At 49.3% G+C, this 18,604-nt stretch overlaps 1 protein-coding gene across 4 annotated transcripts in view; it reads right to left on the bottom strand.

Moving 5' to 3' along the window:
• NTRK3 (neurotrophic receptor tyrosine kinase 3) overlaps positions 1–18,604 on the bottom strand; it is a 219,466-nt gene that overhangs the window by 182,456 nt on the left and 18,406 nt on the right. For 3 of the 4 annotated variants that reach the window (XM_027688403.1, XM_027688402.1, XM_027688406.1), the window contains exons 2-3: positions 3,480–3,554; positions 2,132–2,203 (exon numbers count right to left, since the gene is read on the bottom strand). In XM_027688403.1, coding sequence (XP_027544204.1) covers positions 2,132–2,203; positions 3,480–3,554 — 147 coding nt within the window. Of the gene's footprint in view, positions 1–2,131; positions 2,204–3,479; positions 3,555–9,577; positions 9,583–18,604 lie in introns of those variants that run through there. The other variant, XM_027688405.1, reaches the window with a different exon arrangement.

The following is an 18,604-nucleotide window of genomic DNA, read 5'->3' as shown; positions in this document are numbered from 1 at the left end:
AGAGCAAGAGCAGAGTGACATTTCCATTAATCCTTTTATCCCTGGTTCTTACGTGCAGCAGCTGCAGAGGACGTCAGGCCTTCCAGGGAGGCAGCGCCTGCAGAGCAGCCAAGGAGGCACCTTGATGCACTGGCAGAGAGCTGAGGCCATGAGGGGATCCTGGGTGGCACCAGGAGCCTGCCAGGCTGTGCAAAGCCTCAGGAGCCACCCTGGGAAAGGCAGCCTGGCTGCAAAGGAGCAGTGGCACCATGGTCTGAGAGCCTCTGGGGAGCAAGAAGGAGTCACCAACCCTGTAAGCACTAAGTTTCCATCCTTGAGTGCGCAGCATCCTCTACAGGGAACATCCACCTTGCAAACATCCATGATGCCCAAGTCCCAGCAACAGCATCAAAACCCACTGGCAAACACTAACCAAATAATATACTTACTTGCCTCGAGCTTCAAAAGGCAAGGAAAGAAAGATGTTAAGAACATGATCAATCTTACATGGCCCAAGCAGTAAACAAACACATATTTCATCACCACATACCAACCCTAACTCTTGACACAAGATGGATGTGGGGTTTTTTCCACTCCCAAAAGTAATTCCAAAAGACAAAAACAAACACTTTGGGAAAAAGCAGCAACAATTGCCTGTGTACACATTAATGACATATTCAGCCTCAAAGCAAGTGTACGAGGCCTTTTAAACTCCTACGACATCCAAACTAATTTCATCAGGAATCAAATGTTATTCATTTTATCTGCGAGATACATAAACAGCAACTACACAATTGACAAACAACCCTCCAAAAAAAAAAATTTGAGAGTGGTTCAGAGAGAACACTTCCCAGAAACAAACAACTACAGAAAACACAAAAAACCTGCTTCAAATCAAAATTACAAAGGGCAGAAATCAGGAAAATCCCAGTGGTCAGCATTAACGAGGGTTTATTATGAAAAATATGCAATTCTCTAAACTCAAAAAAGCTCAGTCCATGTTCACAATGCCCTCAACTATTCATGCCCTTTGGTACTGCAGATCTCCTATTTAGCAAGTACTTTACTGTCACTTAGCAACTGTAAATGGTTTTCCAAAAAGGGAGCTTTTGGGGTTTTTCAGTTCACATCATCTCTGAGCAGACATCAAAAGACAAATCTATCCTGCTCTGCAGGTCGCATTTATCTCCTTGCCCCAGGAACAAGTCTGTATCGATGGCCCAATGCATCTGCAGACTCAAATGGATGCACTTTAAAAGGGAAGAAGCCACTAGCACTAGGTTCCAAAAAGCAGGGATACACACACTCTCCATCCAGCCCACCAGCTCATGCCCAAGGCCGGAGCCTCTCAACAACCCCTTTTCACCTTTTGTATCTAGACTGGATAGAGAGGGGTTTGATCTTAGACACAGTTACTTGGACAAGATATTTCAAGCCCATAGAGCACCTTGCAGAGTGGCCTGAAATTCAGGCTTTGATTTTTCACCTCGGGAAAAGTAAATACACATTTAGAAAATAAACCAGTGCCCTTGGCGTCAAGGATGTCGAAATTCCCTGTGACACTGTACTTGTTGGCTAATGATGCCCCAGCAGCTGGACACTTGTGCAATGTCCCATGATAACAGGACTCCAGCCTCTCTAGCACAAAACGATCCTACCCCAGGCCTACTGCAGGTGCCAGTTTAAGAAGTCAATAATTAGGAGCAGAGCTGGCAGCCCCTGCACCCCAGGATTTGTACTGGAAAAGCAGCCTTTGGTTAAAAACTAACGAGTGGGGCAGGCTCTGGCTGTGCGCTGGGGCTGGCGGCCACCCCCACACTCTGCAGAAAGGGAAACGTGCACCAGCCCTTCAAGGCTGATAATGATGCAAGTGCTCGTTAGAGCGGCAATCAAAGCCAGGGCAGTTATCAGAAACCCAAACCCATCAGCTGCCCAGCGGGACCTCACCCCATTCCTGCATCGCAGCCCATTCCACTTCCCTGCACATTCGCTTTTCCATTTCCTGCCCTTTCCCACCTCTCCCTCTCTTTCCCCAGCAGCGTTCTGCTTCCCTCTCCTTGCTGTTCCCAACAGGCACTTTGGGGATCCACTTTGTGAGTTGCCTTTCCATAGGGAACAGAGGGAAAAGGGGACAGGAGCCGCTGGCACTCACATGTAGTGCAGGTGAGGGTTCTTGGCAAAGGCGCGTGGCTGGATGTTTCGTAGTCCTGAGTTCCTGATTGTCCTGCAGAGAGATGCAGAAGAGCAGCAATGGAGTGAAGGCAGACAACTGCTCTAAACCCCTGCTCAGCACCTGAGAGCCCTCGATTCCCCCTCCCACCCCTGGGAGGCACATCTGTCCCCAGGCAGCCTCTGTGAGCTACAAGAGAAGAGGAAATTCGGCTTTTAAGCTTCATCCGATATGGCGACAGCACAGTGCAGACCAGGTGTCGGGCAAGGCTCTGCTCCCACATCCACCAGGGCTTGCTGGGGTGGCACAAACCATCTCCTGCTCCTCTCCCTCCACCTTCACAAGCAACACTGCCACGAGCAAACCTAACCCTCAACAAAGTCATCTCCCCTCTTCATACCCAAGAGAAAACCCTTCTGCTTGCAGCTCTGAAAAGGAAGGGTTTTTTAGACCGGGAATTCTGGACATTGAAGGGGGAAATCTCTTCACACCCTGTTTTAGAAGAGCTCTCAATATCTGCTGCCACTGCTGTTTTGTTAGGTGAGATGAAAACAGCAGCCAGCCTGCTTACAATGGGTCTGTGTGTGAAAAGTACAGCTTGCTGGAGTTTGGTTACTGAGTGCTCAGCCATATACACCTCCTCCAGCCCACATGGGAGCTGTACTTAATGTAAAGCTCCCAGTGAAACACATTATTAGAGTCTCTGATTATCCCCAAGCAACACTGCATCTCACACAAGCAGCACCCAGGGCACTCCCAGATCCAGGAGTATGTAGGAGGGGGAATAAAGAGATTGGGTGGTAGCCTTGCTTGGCCAGACTTCCCAAGCATCTGGCAAGTCCCTTCAATCTCATGGACCTCAGTTTCCCCTCCATGACGCACACAGTTGACCTCTCCCTGTGCTCAGAGAGCTGTGCAGGGAGATGCAATTCCCTTATTGTGCAGCACCACCGTGATGGTAACTGTTCTAAATGAGGACCAACAGCCCAGCAATGAAGGATTGGTGGAGACAGCTGGAATTTCTCATTGTGGGGCTGAAATGAGTCAGAACAACACACAAGCCCAGAACCAAAACAGCAGGGGAGGGGAGAGGTCAGGGCTGATGTGTGTTGACAGAGCTGTCAGGAGCTAGCAATCTTCCTTCTCACAGACCCAGCAAAGACCAAAAAGCACTTCATCTCCATTTTGTGGAGTCTCATAGCAAAACACAGCAGATCCAGCAGCTTAAACTGACAGCGTGGAGACTGCAGATGGAGGAAAGCCACGGCTCTGCTGGAAGGAAGGGGCTGCCCAGGTCCATTCCCCTCCCCAATGCACAGGACATACTCACAGCCTCTGGAGTCCTGTGTAAAGCTCCATGTCAACGGCGTTCAGTGTCTGCAAGTTCTTCCAGTTTTCTATGTGTCTGTGGAGAAGAAGGAAAGGCTCAGCTGTGGCACAACCAGATGGTTGCTCTGCCCAGGCAGGGGATGGCACACAGAGGGAGGATATCATGCCCTGCCACCCAGCCCCATTCTGTTTTCCCAGCATTCTGGAAAAGTCAAATAACGTGGGTTTATCCACAGTTTCAAGCACAGAATGTGCAACCGAGCCATTGAACATCCTTGCCCAAGTCATTGCCCCTCACTGCACACATCATTGAACAAAGACACAACTGAAATGGGTTACACAAAATAGCGAAAGCAAACAAAACCTCTCAACAAAAACTTAGGGCCCAAATTTAAAAAGTCATATATTTATCCAGTCTAACTGGGGTGGATAAACAGGGCCCTAGTCTTTGCTGGCTGGAAGTGCTGCTGGCAGGAGAGCACCAAGCTCAGTTTGGAAACATTGCCTTTATTACAAATTCCTCAGTCGCCTGGGGCAGTCTGTCAGGTATGTTATAGAGAACAAAAACAGAAATAGATCTGTCACCACAGGATCATTTTCAGTAAATATTAGAGCCAGGGGAAGGTGGCAGATCAGCAGTCCCAGAGAACAGGGTCCCCTGTTGTCGGCAGCACAGGAGTGATGCTGGCAGCAGTGTGGCTGCTGCCATGGGCCTCTGCTAACAGGCTGCAATGCTGGGCGGTATAAAAGGAGTTCAGTCCTCATCCCCCAGGCAGTCCTTGGGCAGTTCTGGCTTTCTCCAGATTAAACTCAGACACCCTTCCACCAGAAAGCACAAACATTTTCAAGAAGGTTTTCACTGAAAAGCAGGTGGAGGTGGTCTTCTCTAAAAGTCAACTGAAAGGGGGAAAATCATCTGGCATGTTCCCCTTGGACAATATGTGAAATAAGCCCACCTTTGAAGTCTCTGAACATGTACATCCAACCTCACATCTGCCTTGATGCAATAGTTGGCTTTGGACTTGACCCTGGAGAGGGGAAACATCTCCAAGTGATGCAGGGTTGGAGTGATGAGAAAACACTGAGAACTACCCTGTGATTCTATGATTCTAGGCAAGAAGGCTGCAGGACCCCACACAGTGGTCCAGAGAGTGAATAAGCAGAAGAGGGATCTTAGACCACTTCTAGAGCAGTTGCAGGGGCCACACATTCCTCCTCCAGCACTTGCTACACCTTGTGCTTGCACAAGAGCAGATGAATTCACGTGACAGAAGTACATGGACTTCCTTGAGCCACATCCCAAATAACATCCAGCTCAAAAAAGAAGAATACAAAGCCTGGACTAAATTTCAATGTACTTCTCTGCTCTCGCGATACAGATCCAAGAAAAGCAGAGATCCACAAGAGTCGCCTCTGCTTTCCACATGTTCCGTAATTGCCTGCACGCCCAGAGGGGTTAGTGCAAGGACGCAGCATGAGCTCCCAACCGCTGCTGCATGACAGTGTAAGTCACGGTTCATCCTCAACGACCTGTTCATCGGCTTGGATCGCCTGTGTCCCAGACAGAATGAGAAACAGGACATTATTACAGCCGTTTCATATTCCCTGCCAACATCTAAGGCCCCTGTGAACATTTGCAGAACAAAACACAGACTGGGAGGAGTCAGTCAGGAGTTCCAACAGCTCAGTGAAACCTTTTCGAGTCAGGGCAGGACTGCCAGTTCAGGTCCTGGGGCACAAGATTGCAGAACTAAGCAAGGCTACAAACACAGGATGAAAATATTTCCAATCTGCAACTCCTACATAGCAAAGTGAAGGTCCTCCAAGAGAAAGAAAGGACAAGGGAAAAAGGAGGCATGGGATGATATGGGTTTACCATCAGGGCATGCTGAAGCTACAGCATCCAAGCAATGACCTTCAGAGAGGGATGGAGCAGTCCCAAGCCAGGAGAGATGGAGCAACCACAGCTGGGAAGGAGGCGGCGGCCAGATTGGCTCTTGTTTTATTGATTGTGTTTGCTAAAAAAAGTCAAGGTTATTTTTGACTTGACACTCAAAGCCATGTGGGCAGCATTCTAGAAGAGACAGAAAAAGATCCAAGCTTGTTCCCAGCAACATGCTTAGGCATGAATTTCTGATGACTCAGCCCTGGGGTATAGGGGTCTTGGGGGCCTCCCCATGGTCAAGCCCCCCTAGAAGTGACATTGCACTAGATTTTAAATACAACTCCACAACCTGTATTCCAGCCTCCCAAACAAAGCCCATGAGCTTCCTGAGCCAGATATGCTTTGGTACATTTAACACAGACATACAATACAATACCCATAAAGCGAGAGGTGAGAAGCAGCAGTGGAAATACACGCACACATTTACATATAGGATAATCCCCCAGCCCAGGAGCTGCTTTACATAGAGTGCAATGCAGGGAAATAACATCTTCAAGTAGGTGCACAGGTCAGCAAAGACTTTGAGTCCTTTAAGCTATACAAACACTTCCTTTCTCAGGAATTTCCAGAAATGGCTTTTTCCCTTTTTTCTCTGATTTTTTCAACTTAGCAGGAGTTGCACCCTTGCTCCTAGAAGTGACAAATCGGTCTTGGTTTACAAGGCACCTCAAAGACACACCAGGAAAACCATTTTCCTGGGTTTCCTATTGCTTTGGAAAGAATAGTGTAATTTTGCACTGGCTGGGTTCACCTGAACCCACTTAAAAAAACAAAACAGAAATGCATCTTATTCTGAAAGCTCAAGGAGTCAAGCTGTGATTGCAAAATTGGCAGTGGTTGCACAGGAAAGCAAACCAACCAAGCAGAGAAACTCCACCCCTGAAACTTAAGTCCCTCTCATGTCCTTCAGTATCTCAACTAGCTCCCTCTCTTTTCCTTCCAGGGTTTTGCTTGCCCTAGAGATCTTATATCCTCCCACTTGCTGCCGCTGACTGAGACCTTCCCTCCTCCTCTGCCTCGGTTCATTAACCCGGTGGGAACGTGGGTGCTGGTTTCACACCAAATAGAGCTGTGACAGCTCCCAGCCCTGCCCTGGTCTCCTCAATCAAGTGTTGAGGTATGAATTACAGTCAGTGGACTACAGTTTATTCCTCCCTGCAAACATCTCTTAGTACGTATTCCTGTAGCATTCCTCGGTTATTACTAAGGCAAACTGCTCTTCTGCAAGACCCAATAGCTCCAAGAGCAATACCATACTTCACAAATCCTGAAGAGCTCACCACATGCATATCCACCTAGACTCGTATCCAACTTCTAATCGAGACCATATGAGACACATTGCTAACACAGATGGGGTAGCTCACTTATTTTTTGGGTGGAGGATGGAGAGTAGGGCATGTTTGCTTAAATACTCACTTCCTTCTCACAATTCTTGTATGTTTGGAGGGTCCTGCCAGTCCAGGTCTCCTTGCTCGTGCTGCAGAGCTGAATTATACCATGCTTTCTACGGACAATCAAATTCCACCTCGGGAGCAGGTAGGGCTTTGCTCTCCCAACTCAGACTGAAACACTCCACATTTCTTACCCAAATGTACTCACTAGCATCTTACATCCATTTTCTCTTATGTCAAAACTGTTTTTGCTTAAGCAGCTCTTTTTCTCTCCTGGCACTTCTTCCTCCCTCCTTTGCAAGCAGGAATCAGTCCCACCCAACTATCATTTATAAGCTACACGATGCCAACTCTTCTAAGGCAGCGCATCTGTACCAGTGAAGTGCAAGGCAAATTGTCTCAAGTGCCCTGAAGTGATACTAACTCAAGCCCCAGAAGTGATGCAGATATATTGCTCAGGCAGAGTCCTGGCAGTGAGGTTATTTTGCTTCTGCTTTCAGACCCAGACACTCACACTTGGTGATCTATGTAAGAAGGACTACTGTGACAGACACATAGAAAATGGCTCTCTATTTTCTTCATCAGCCTATTTAAGTCCCTTTTTCTTAAGTAAGGGTGACCAAAAACACAGCAGTCTCCAGGAGGTCTCACTTGTATAACAGCACGAGCAGCTCCAGTTACACTGGATGCACTGCAACTTGCAGCCTGAGATCACACTGGCCTTTATCACAGCCCCATCAGCCTGGAGGTTTGTTTTTACTCCTTTATTAAGCATTGCATCAAGCATTTCTATCCACCAGGTCATTTCCAATGGACATGATTTCCTAGCTGGCAGCAAAACCCCATTACGCCCACATTTACATTCACCCCACTTGGCATTACAGACTGTCTCTTGGTTTTGTTACTGTAGCTCTTCCCATTGGCTGTCCTCAACCCAATTTGTGTTCCCGCAGCTCCAGCAGCAAAGCCCATGAGCGTGCTGCTGCCTTTTGTGCCAGTGTCCTCAACAAAACCATGAGCCAGCATCACCTCCAAGGAACCTCAGTATTTACCTCATCTTTCAACACCTCCCACCACCACTGCCCCACTTCACCTGCAACACCTGGGCTATACTGTGTCTTCTCCAGAGAAACAACCCACTTCTGAGGTAATGCAGCATCAAATTAACCTCTCATCACAGAGTCCTCTCTTTGATGAGGAAATCAGCTACCTTTCCAAATGAAGGCGTGGGGTTAGCCTGACAAAAGTTAACCTTAGGAGGCCAACTCTGCATCACATCTCAGCCCCCATGCACCCACAGCCTTGCCTTTACAACTTGTTGAAGGCCTTGTAGACCACTGCAGTCAGACCAATGGTCAAACCTGAGCTTGTGTGCTGTGTCCCAGTTAATAGCAAACCTGTGAACTGTGAAGCCCTGTTTGCCAGCTCAGCAGCTTGCAAGCTCCATGTCTCACACAGATCCCAGGGCACTATGTGAAGCCAGCAAGGCAGCAGGTGTCTTTGCCCCTGCATCACACAGACAGAAAATCAGTATTCTTGCTGACCATAAGATCACCAGGTCACAGGGTTTAGGTTTCAGCTGGTCTCCAGAAGCACCAGGACCTTGCCCCACTTGCTGCAAGCAGACTGGTAGCCATCAAACATGTGCAAACAGCAATTCCTTTCATTCCCAGAAGGATACCATGCAAGATGGTGTCTGACAACACAGGCTAGTGTCACCTTCTTGAGACCACACATCAAGCCTGCACAGGTCCACATACTCCCCTTCCAGCCCAGGGCCAATGCAGCAAGGGAGACGGGGATTTAAACACAGTCAGGCTCATTTCATCCGGCTTGCATGAGGCAGAGGTGAACAAACAGCCTCATGACAATTTACCAAGCAATTAGCTTGAGGCTACTTAATGTGTCTGGCCTTCCTTCACCCTCCTCATACAACAAGGATAATATTTATCTAATCTCTCTCAGCTTTTCGAGCACTGTGGTCAACAGCTGAAAAAGGCACCTGATAAGCACCAAGTATTACACAGCATGTGTACACATGTGGTACCCAAATCTGTATCTATCCCATACTGGAGGGGAAAAACTTTTCATGAGGATGCCATCAGCTCCAATCAGTGCCCGACCAGATGACACATCCCTGCTAGAGCCATGCCTTGCAAGTGCCACTCATGTTTGGATGCTGGGCAGTAAATACATTGCATGCCAGCAAGCAGACAGCACCCCAACACACACACAATTATATTTTATATATATATACATACACATATATATAGGGAAGGCAAGCAGAGCATTTGCCTTCTCTCTCCTGTAGGGCAACAGGAAAATTGATTTGTCACCCAGGCATATTAAACCTCGCAATCCAGACACAAGCATTAGCTTTCAATTACCTGATATGTTTAGCATTATAAACAAATCTCTTGGCACAACAGCTCCAGACCATGCAAATGTGAATTTGATTGCACTGGGAATAGAGAGAAGACATCTCTAAACCCTTGACCAGTAAGACCTGCCTCGTCCAAGTAGAGGTGCTGCAGATGTTAATGGGAAGCACTGAAGGCTGGAAAATCTATGGCACTGGTGCAGGCCCCACATCCCAGGGAAAAGCACAGACATGATGGGAATTTCTAGCTCCTTTTATCCATCCCTCACATCCCAAACAGGGATGAGGAAGCCATAAAGGAATCATGCACCTTTCACAGTATTATAAAGCACTTATCACATACATTTAATAAGCAGATGCACAACGGACTTGATTCCCTCAACATGGAAGTTATAAAAGTGAATTGGTAACAGAACCCTAAAGTCAAGTGCAGCTGAAAAAGACTTACAAGGACAATATTTTCCCCATCTAAAGCATGGTTTTCCCCTTCCCAAAAAGCATGGAAAGGTCACCCAGCAGTGGATAACTTTGCATCATTAAGGATAATTTGAGGTCAGCGGGAAAAGGAGGGGTAGAGAAAGCAAATCTAGCTTTGTAGAAACAATTATGAGCATAACCCCACAGTGTAATTGTGATTCGTCAAGGTAAAAATCATAAAACACACAACTGCGACACAGCTCCCTCTGAGCTGGCAGATCTGCTCCGCCTGCCAAGGTCACGTAGGGGTACTTGGGTGCTGCAGAGGATGCACTCAGTCCCCATCCCACAGGCCCAGCCACATCCAACCCAACAATCCAAACCAGACCCTTCCAGAAAGGGTGAGCAAAGGAAAAAGTACCCAATTCCCAGCTGGGGAAGGTGTGGGACTGATACAGTTACACAAAAGCCACTGCACGGTGGTGTCTCAGTAGTGTTCCTGGAGAAACGCTACCGGTACACACAAGCAACTCACAGGACACAAGGCATTCAGAAGAGAGGACTCCCCCACAGAACACCTTTTGGATGAGTCCAGATGAGCTCCATGCTCACCCCAACAGCATCTGCCTGGCCCCAGGCTGGCCAGGAGCAACCACCAGGTGCAGAAGAGCTGCTACAGCTGCACTGTCTAACAAGATTGTCATATAGAGACACCCAGCTGTGGAAGATGCCCTGAGAAACAGCTTTAAGCTCAGCTGAACACATTAGGGGTTTTTTCCAGGTGCTGCACTTAAGCCATCCTGCCTGGCACCCATAAGGACATATAGGAGCTGGGTGAAAATACCTGCTTTTAAAAAACAGACAGCAGCACCAATGTGACCAGGACCTCATCCTTTGCTTTTGCCCCCAGGGGCAGAAGATCCTCTCAGGCACAGGGTGTGCTGTGCCCCATGTTTGTGCACTCACCAGCTTTCCTTCTACAATCTCCTCAAGCCTCTGCATCCCCCACCAGCTCTGGAAGGTGACTTATGGAGCAGAGAGCATCCCTCGCAGGGACAATGTGTCAGTATTACTAGAGGACAGCAGGCTGCCTGGACCCAGCATGGACAGATTGCTGCAGAACACAGGAGGCAGTACGTTCTTGTTATTGCACACTACATCCAAAGTTTTTCAGTGTAGGCAGTTATGCCCAGTCACACAATTTCAGAAAGGAAGAAATAGGCGGAAGTGGGATGGCAGGGCTGAAGAAGTGCCATAGGTGCAGCTGCCACCACAACCAATACCTGCCTTAATATTCCATCACCATTACTCAGCTAGTGCTGGGAGGAAGCAACCCTGGGGTCCCAATCAAGAACTGAGTTGTCCAAAATCATTCCATTGCTGAAGAAACCTCATTTATCAGAGCCAAGCAACAGTGCAAAAGCTTCAGGAGGAAACTTCCAAGGGCTGCAACATTTCAGGGAACAGGGTTGGGAGGACAATGCCCCTGAATCTCTCCACACACAGGCTAGATTCCTGGTTCAGCCCCGTACAGTCCCAAACCTCATCCAAAGTGAGAAAGCAGATGGGATGGGCAGTCAAGTCCTGCATACATGGACATAAATACACAAATACAACCACTTTGGGGTAAAGCATCAGTAAAAATGAGAGCTCACTCTCCACCTGCAGCATCAGGCAAAGTTCACTCCCCTTTTCCTCTGGGTGGCAGACTCAAAAATAATGATATTTGCCTGAAGGGCATTTCTTTCATTACTCACTGAGAGGAGAGCCTACAAAGCCAGTCCTCTGTGCCCAGTCAGGTTCCTCCCACCTTTAGACATGGATCCAGGCTCCGTGGAGCAGACTCCTGGCTCAGGACTGCTAACATCAACCTGTGCATGTCTAATCACAAAAAACCATCTCCAAACTAGCCATGCAGCCGGCTAGGATGAAAGGACAATCCAAGTGCAGAAAAAAAAAAAAACATTCCCCTGGGAGTTCACACCACACAAACCTCAGGGTGAGGCAGCACCCTTTGGTCTTCTGCTCCCATGTAAAGCAAAAGAGCTTCCATTTTTAGGCAGCTCTCCAAACACCTGCCATGCTGAAGGAAAGGGTGCTTTATCCATAGGATTTCATATGCTGTGAGAGCCAGCAGTGTGCAGCATTTTGTGGTCTTTAAAGATCAAACGGCATTTTATAGAGGAAGCAGTACCCTGGTCAAAATCAGCTCCAGTAATCGTATTCTGCCTTATTAAACCCTCCCTGCAACTTCAAACTGGAAGTCAGATTCCCTCAATTCCCATCTCCAAACAGGTCTGGGGCTTTTCAGAAACTAAACTATATAAATACATATATATTAATACAGGCAGACAAAGCTGCCAAGCTCTGCTCCAAAGGCAGCTGTGTTTCTCTCCTGGAGAGCACAGGGCCTACACACATTGGCAAGGCAAGGAGATGTACTAAAGGTGTGGGATCACTAGAGTTCAGCTTGGCAGGAACAGCTCATGGTTCAGAGTGGTGCCAAAGAGCACGTGGCAGAAAGGAGCCCCCACAAAAAGGCCCAGGGTCTTGGAGATGGTCAAGACGATATTCTGATAGACCATATTAGCTCAGCTAGGACCCAAAAGGGAGCCCTGCCAGCCACATGCACACGTTGCACTTCAAGCTGTGCTTGAAGACAGGAAAATGGATGGAGGAGGAAAAGGAGAAAATAAAATCTCCCACGAACTGGCTGTTACTGTGATATATGGCACTGGGAATGAGGAGGCAGGAACAGAAGTCCAGCAAGAGTAGAGACAAGAGCCAAGTATGGGGCTGCATAAGTGCCATGATGAGAAGGGGCTGCGGTCCTTAATCCAGACCTGCTGCCACCCACCCACACAAACCCACAAGCAAACTTCCCAAAACCACAGCCACCATGGTAGTCTCAATTCAGGAACTTTTTACATCCACATCAGCTTCATCTCAAATCCTGTTTCAATGCAGCTGCACATTTTTGGGTAGATCCTTTCCACTGCTCCCATTCCTGGGTCCTGGAAGCAGCACAGAAACCAGAGCTTGGAGGCGCAAACCATGGGTGCCAAAAGGTCCCTCAGCTTCTGCACAGTTATGGCAACCAAGCAGCCAAATCCAGTGCCCTGCCACAGTCCCCCATCCTACTTTAACCTCCTCCACTCCCCCACAGCTCCACCACTACCCCCATAGTGTGGCTCATGCCATTTCCAGCTTTCCCACACACCCCAAACACAGGGAAAGCCACTGCCCAAGAAAGGGGAGGGGAGAGAACATCTTTCTTGGACTTGGACCCTGCTCCCACGAAGCTTTTTTTTTTTTTCCTCCCAAATGCCTCCCAAGGAGCCTGAACTTTGATCCTCTAGCATTTTGGCTCCTCGGATGTAATGAAGCTCGAACAAGCAGGCAGCAATGCCCAGCTGGGCTGGCCACAGGCCAGGCTCCCAGCTGCTGTGCTCAGGGCAGCCACGGGCAGAGCAGCTCCAACCTGCAAGGAGACTTGCCAGGGTCCCCATTACCTCCACAGCATGGCAGATCTGCCTGATCAACTTCCAGCTGCTCCCCATAAAGCCAAAGGGCCAGGTAAGTTCTCCAGAGAGTTTATTTTTGAGCCAACTGCCATGACCTGCCCTTGGCTTGTATCTGCGCTTAATTAAATCACCACCAGCTCTGCCCACTCTCCTCAGCAGCAATGGAGGGGCTCCTCCATCACCCAGAAAAAGGACTCAGACCCCCTTTTCCCCAGGAAAAGCCATGAAAACAACCTCCTCCCTTCCCTCTGCCAAGCTTTTCCTACAAGGGGCACACACACTGATTTGGCTCTTATTGAAGAGGCTAATAAACAGAAGCATCACTCAGGAGCAGGGGGATGTACTCATTAAGACATGGTGACTCAGAGCTCTAGGTTTCCTGGGATAACAGGTATTTTGTGGGAAGTCAGCTGGCTCTGAAAAGGAAAAGCTAACCAGCATGTCTATAAACATGACACAGGCAGGAGGAGGCGGGGGGGGAAGAAAGGAGAGCAAGGAGGCACCAGACACTTTAAAAGCTCCTCTCCCAGTGCTCTACTTTGTTCATATAAATGTGAAAAAAAAGCACCTTAGAAAAATGTTTTAGAAGACTCTGACAGCCAGAGACACTGCTAACCAGGCTGTTGTGTTTGAGCTGATCCAGCTACACAAACAACAAATCCTGGGGCCGTATCTAGCTCGTCTCATGGCTCGATCTGCCATTCCTCTGGATAAAGGCATAACTGAATTACAGAGAAGCCTTTGCTTGCCCAGCACCTCAATGCACAGCCAGGGCTTCTCAGTACAGCAAAACCAGCCCCCTGACCAAGACCCAGCCCTTCAATCCACACAGGCACCTCCTTTACCAGGGCCAAAGGTGGGGTGAAACCCCAAAGGTGGGGATCGAGCTCGCACTATCCAAGCATGCTGCTGGCTGTTAATCAAATAAAATTCATTTTACACCAGGAGCAAGGCAGGAGGACACAATGTGAATTACTGCAGCTTGGACAACACTTGGCAAACGTTAACCCGGCACTGATACCCCCACCCTGCACTAGCGGGGTCTCCTTGCACCATTTGAAGGTTTTGTTCATCATTGGGGCTTGGAGGTTTACACAGAGGTTTAATGCCACAGTGGTGGGATGCAGTGACGCCCAGTCCCAGACAGGCTGTGGCAGCCCCACATGCCCCTCTCCATAGCCCAAGGCCACATCCCCTCGTGTGAGACATGAGCATAAACATGATGAGCCTGATAGTTTGGTGCTCCTGAAAATGAGCCTCCTATTGCTGAAGGATTCCCAGGAGGCTGGCATTAAACTGACAGGTATAAAATCTCACAGGAGCACTTGAGGAATCCAAAATTCCTGCTCAGTAGTAACTGAGAAGAGGCAGGAAGCAAGGAAGTCAGGATGTACCTCCTGGCACCTCCTGCCCTTTCAGCACTTGCTCTTAAGGTGTATTTAACTGGACACATGTTTTTTGGTGATGTTTAGGACCACAGAGCAATTTCAAAGCCAAAAAGCAGATCATTGGAGAAATGATCCAGGGAGATGATGTTGTATTTTATTTTTGTTGTTGTTGTTGTTGTTTTTTGGGGGGAGCAGGGGGGAAATCACTCAAACTTTGTGTCTGCTCCTGGAGAGCCAGGAGGGTCCCAGCACCAGCCCAACCTCAGAGCAAACTACATCAACCCAGAGGGTTATCAGTGAAGAAAAGCACATTCTGCACAAAGAATACAGACATTGTCTGCCCCCGGCCGCAGGCAGCCCTCCAGGGAGGGGGCTGGCTCAGCCACAGCCTGCAGCAGCTGGGGCCCAAGAACCCGCACCGTGTGCCAGGCTGGGGCTTACCGGGGACAGCAGCTGGCAGGGGACAGCCCTCCCACACCAGGCTCTCCTCCTCCTGCTGTGGATATCGCAACAGGATGAAGAGCTGCCTTCCTGCTTTCTCCTCCTGAGCAGCAGGAGGGACACGCTGTCACCAACCCCACCAACATAACCCACTCTGACCTCACTCAGCCTCCCTGCACCAGCCTTGTGCCAAGCCTGTGGGATGCCCACCAGTCCCTCAGACACCCTCAAGCTTGCCAGGCAGCCACAGACCTGACCAAAGCCCCCAAACACAAGCCACCATCAAACCACAGATATCTCCAGCAGCACTGGGTCAAGACACTCTCTGATCTCTCCTACTGCAATGCCAAGGCTTGGATTCAGCCTCTGGGACTGGACACACAGTGTTACCATGCCAGGCTTGTGCCCATCACCAGACTACCAAAGTTTTCTGCCCCCAGATCATCATTTACAGCCCTTCCAGATGTTTTGCTGGCTCTCAGCAAGGGCAGAAGGCAGAGCAGAGGCAGCACGATGAGGACAGAGGGGAGGGCAGAGTCCAGAGCAAAAACAGCACTGGAATGCTCCAAGGTCAGAAATTGCAGCTCCCTCCCCAGGGCTCTGGGCCCTGTAGGAAAGCAGGGACAGATGTAAGACATCCCTGACTCCCATCTGAGCTGACACAGGCCCCAGCACCACTGAAATCACCTCGCTGACAACAAGCACAGCCATGCCACCAGCTTGGGAAATGACTCTGTGCATCAGCAGCTGCAGTGTCCTCCATGGCTCCCCCAAGAGCACATGCCATTTCCATGCAGCCAGCCCTGCATGCTCCTGCCCCTTCTCCAGCCCCAAATCCCTGGCACAGCTGTCCCACGAAGGCATCCCTGTTCCCTCAAGCAGTACAATGTAGGCACCAGCTCCCATTTCCAGATTTTAGGTAGCAAGAATATCTAGGCTGCCTGGTCACAAGTCCTACACAAATACACCAAGCCAGGGAACTTCTGGGTGAGAGGCACTTTATGATCACCCAAAGGTCCCCCACACTGACCAACTTCTGCCTGTGATGGTTTTCAGCTGGGTTGTTTTTGGCTTTTCACATCTTTCCCCAATCTCCCCTTTGAAAAAAATCCTGTAGTTGCTATGGAAATAGTCTCATCAGTATGGGTGGAGCGTAGCAGCACCAGCCAAAACTCCCTGTGGATCCCAGTTGACACCAGTGCCTAGAAACTGGCAGCAATGGAGATTACCCCAAGTTGCAAGGGAATACACTGAGCTTAAAGCAGCACTTGGCACTGATGGATGAGTGAGACCCATCTGGGACTCAAGGACAGGGACCTGCAATTCACCCAGGGATAAACAGGTAAAAATAATAATTGAGACATTCTAACACTGACTAAGGGATGAGAGGGTTACAAACAGCAAAAAGCTGCAATTTGCCCCAGCAACACTCTCACCTCAAGCAGGAGGTGGCCACAGACAAGGGTACCAGAAGCAGAGCTGAGTTTTGTCACTGGCCCTGCCACAGGCTTGATGCACCTCTCCAGGGAGGCTTCTGCTGCCTGCTTTGTACTCCCAGTTCTGACATGAAGCTAATAAGCAAGCAGGGTGTGAACAGTAACCATCAAGTGCTGTGAAGAGGGCTGGACAGCAGAGCAGGAATCTTTCCCATGTGGCAGAGAGAGCAGCATGTTGTGCAATTGCTATGTGCTCCAATGGACCCACTTCAGACCCTGAGTCACCCCCTCCCAGCTGAGAGCTGTGGCTGCAGAACATTCAGATTTTACACTGCAAGCCAATTGCTTGCTGAAAACACTGGCAGGGTCTTTGCAGACGATGGATTACCCTTTCCCATTAGAGCTTGGAGCAAGGTCCCCAGGCACTGGAGACCAGCTGAGTGGGACATGCATCTTCTGTGTGGGAGTGGACAGCAGGCCAGCAGCACTCAGTGCACAGGGAGGTGCTGCTGGCAGATGTGCTGCAGCTGCTATCAACCCTGGATTTAGGGCGAGTGCTAGGGACCTCCACCTCAATCACCTCACCCAGCTGGGAGACAGGGAGGATGTGATGCCCCTGCCAACAGCATGGACACCTCCTGCCTCTGGCCATGCTGAGTAGCTATATTCCACCCACTGGCATCTGTCATCTTGTCACCAGCTGCAGCTCATGACAAGTGACAAAAGGAGGAGGCTCTCCAAGACGCAGGATGCAAACACAGGTCCCAGGCACTACCAGGGCTGTCCCCAGCCATTCCCAACTGGAGATCACAAGTGGCAGTTCAACCCTGATGCAATCTGGTGCCACAGCAATGAGTTTCCAAGCTGTGTGGTGGACAGTCACATCACGAGACCCTCATCAGGGGGTGGATCCACAGCAGTCACTGTGGATCACTACAGGTGAAACTCTTTTCACAGCATCACTACATGCTTGGCAATGAGCAGGCTACAGATATTTTCCCAAGCATTTTTTTCCTGAAGTGAGGATTTTCCTACACTCAAAGCTGGTGCCACCATGCAGATCTCTCTGAGCTTTACCATCCTCCCCCACCAACCCTACACAAAGCCCCTCGGGCTGTCGCACAGCACATCCCACCCTCTGCTCCCAGTCCTGCCTGCAATGGGAGAAGCACACAGGCAGCACCAGCACACAGGCAGCACCATGAGGCACAACAGCACATCCATTGGGCTGACACATTACTGGTGCCAGGGTGAATCTGAGCACAGCACAGAGCATTGCTGGACCCTGACAGTCCTTACAAGTGCATGACCCTATTCAAAGGGCTAAATAAGAATGTGCATCATTCAGACTGTGAGGTGCACATCCACACATCTACTTTGGGAGCATCTCGCCAAGATCCCACATGCTTTCCCAAAAGGATGCACTCAAGAGAGAAGGATGGGCTTGAGCTGTTACTGAGCCATCCAGAGATGCTGTAAATAATAGAAGCCTGCACTCCAACAACTGTTCTTTCTCCTCCAAATTTAACAAGTTCAAGGCATAAAGCATAAAGTAGCAGCTGAAATGCCTCCCACCTCCACTATTCTGTCCCATGCCCATGGAACACAGTCTCTCTTGCTCCCTGCTGGCGGGAATCTCATTGCACCAGCCCAAAAAATTTTGCCACACAGTTTTGAGGAGATGTTATTGAAAGGAGTTGCATGCAAAACTGTCTGCAAAGCAAAGGGACTCTACAAAAACAACAGAGAGACCTGAGTCAGCCCCAGTTGGTCCAGGGATAGCAAACCTAAGCTCAACCAGGGGAGCAGCCAGGCGTCCATGACTCTGTGGCACCATCACCTCCATCTCAACACTCTGCCAGCACATATCACCATCCTTCATGCAACATCTCCAAAGGCCTGGGTGACAGACTGTACAGTCCCAGTTCCCACAGCCCCTTTATTCCCTATGACCCAGAAGCAATTTCAGCAATGGAGCAGAAACCACAGAAAACTAAAACACAGACCAAGTAAACAACTTATCTCTCATCACACAGCAAAACTTTCAGCGTGTGTTAATATGCAATTCCTCCAACATCCACATTTTCATTGTCTTTACCCCAACTTGGAGGTCCCCATCAAAACCTCAGCAACACAGATACCTTGGTGAGGCCTGGCCAGCCCTGAGGATGCTGCTACCAAGAAGATTCTGCTACTCGGGAGCA

This window comes from Neopelma chrysocephalum, unplaced genomic scaffold (genome assembly GCF_003984885.1).
Source record: "Neopelma chrysocephalum unplaced genomic scaffold, ASM398488v2 Primary Assembly neopelma1_75, whole genome shotgun sequence".
NCBI lineage: Eukaryota > Metazoa > Chordata > Aves > Passeriformes > Pipridae > Neopelma > Neopelma chrysocephalum.
Note: the sequence above shows the minus strand (reverse complement) of the source record. Positions and strands in the feature narration are given on the sequence as shown.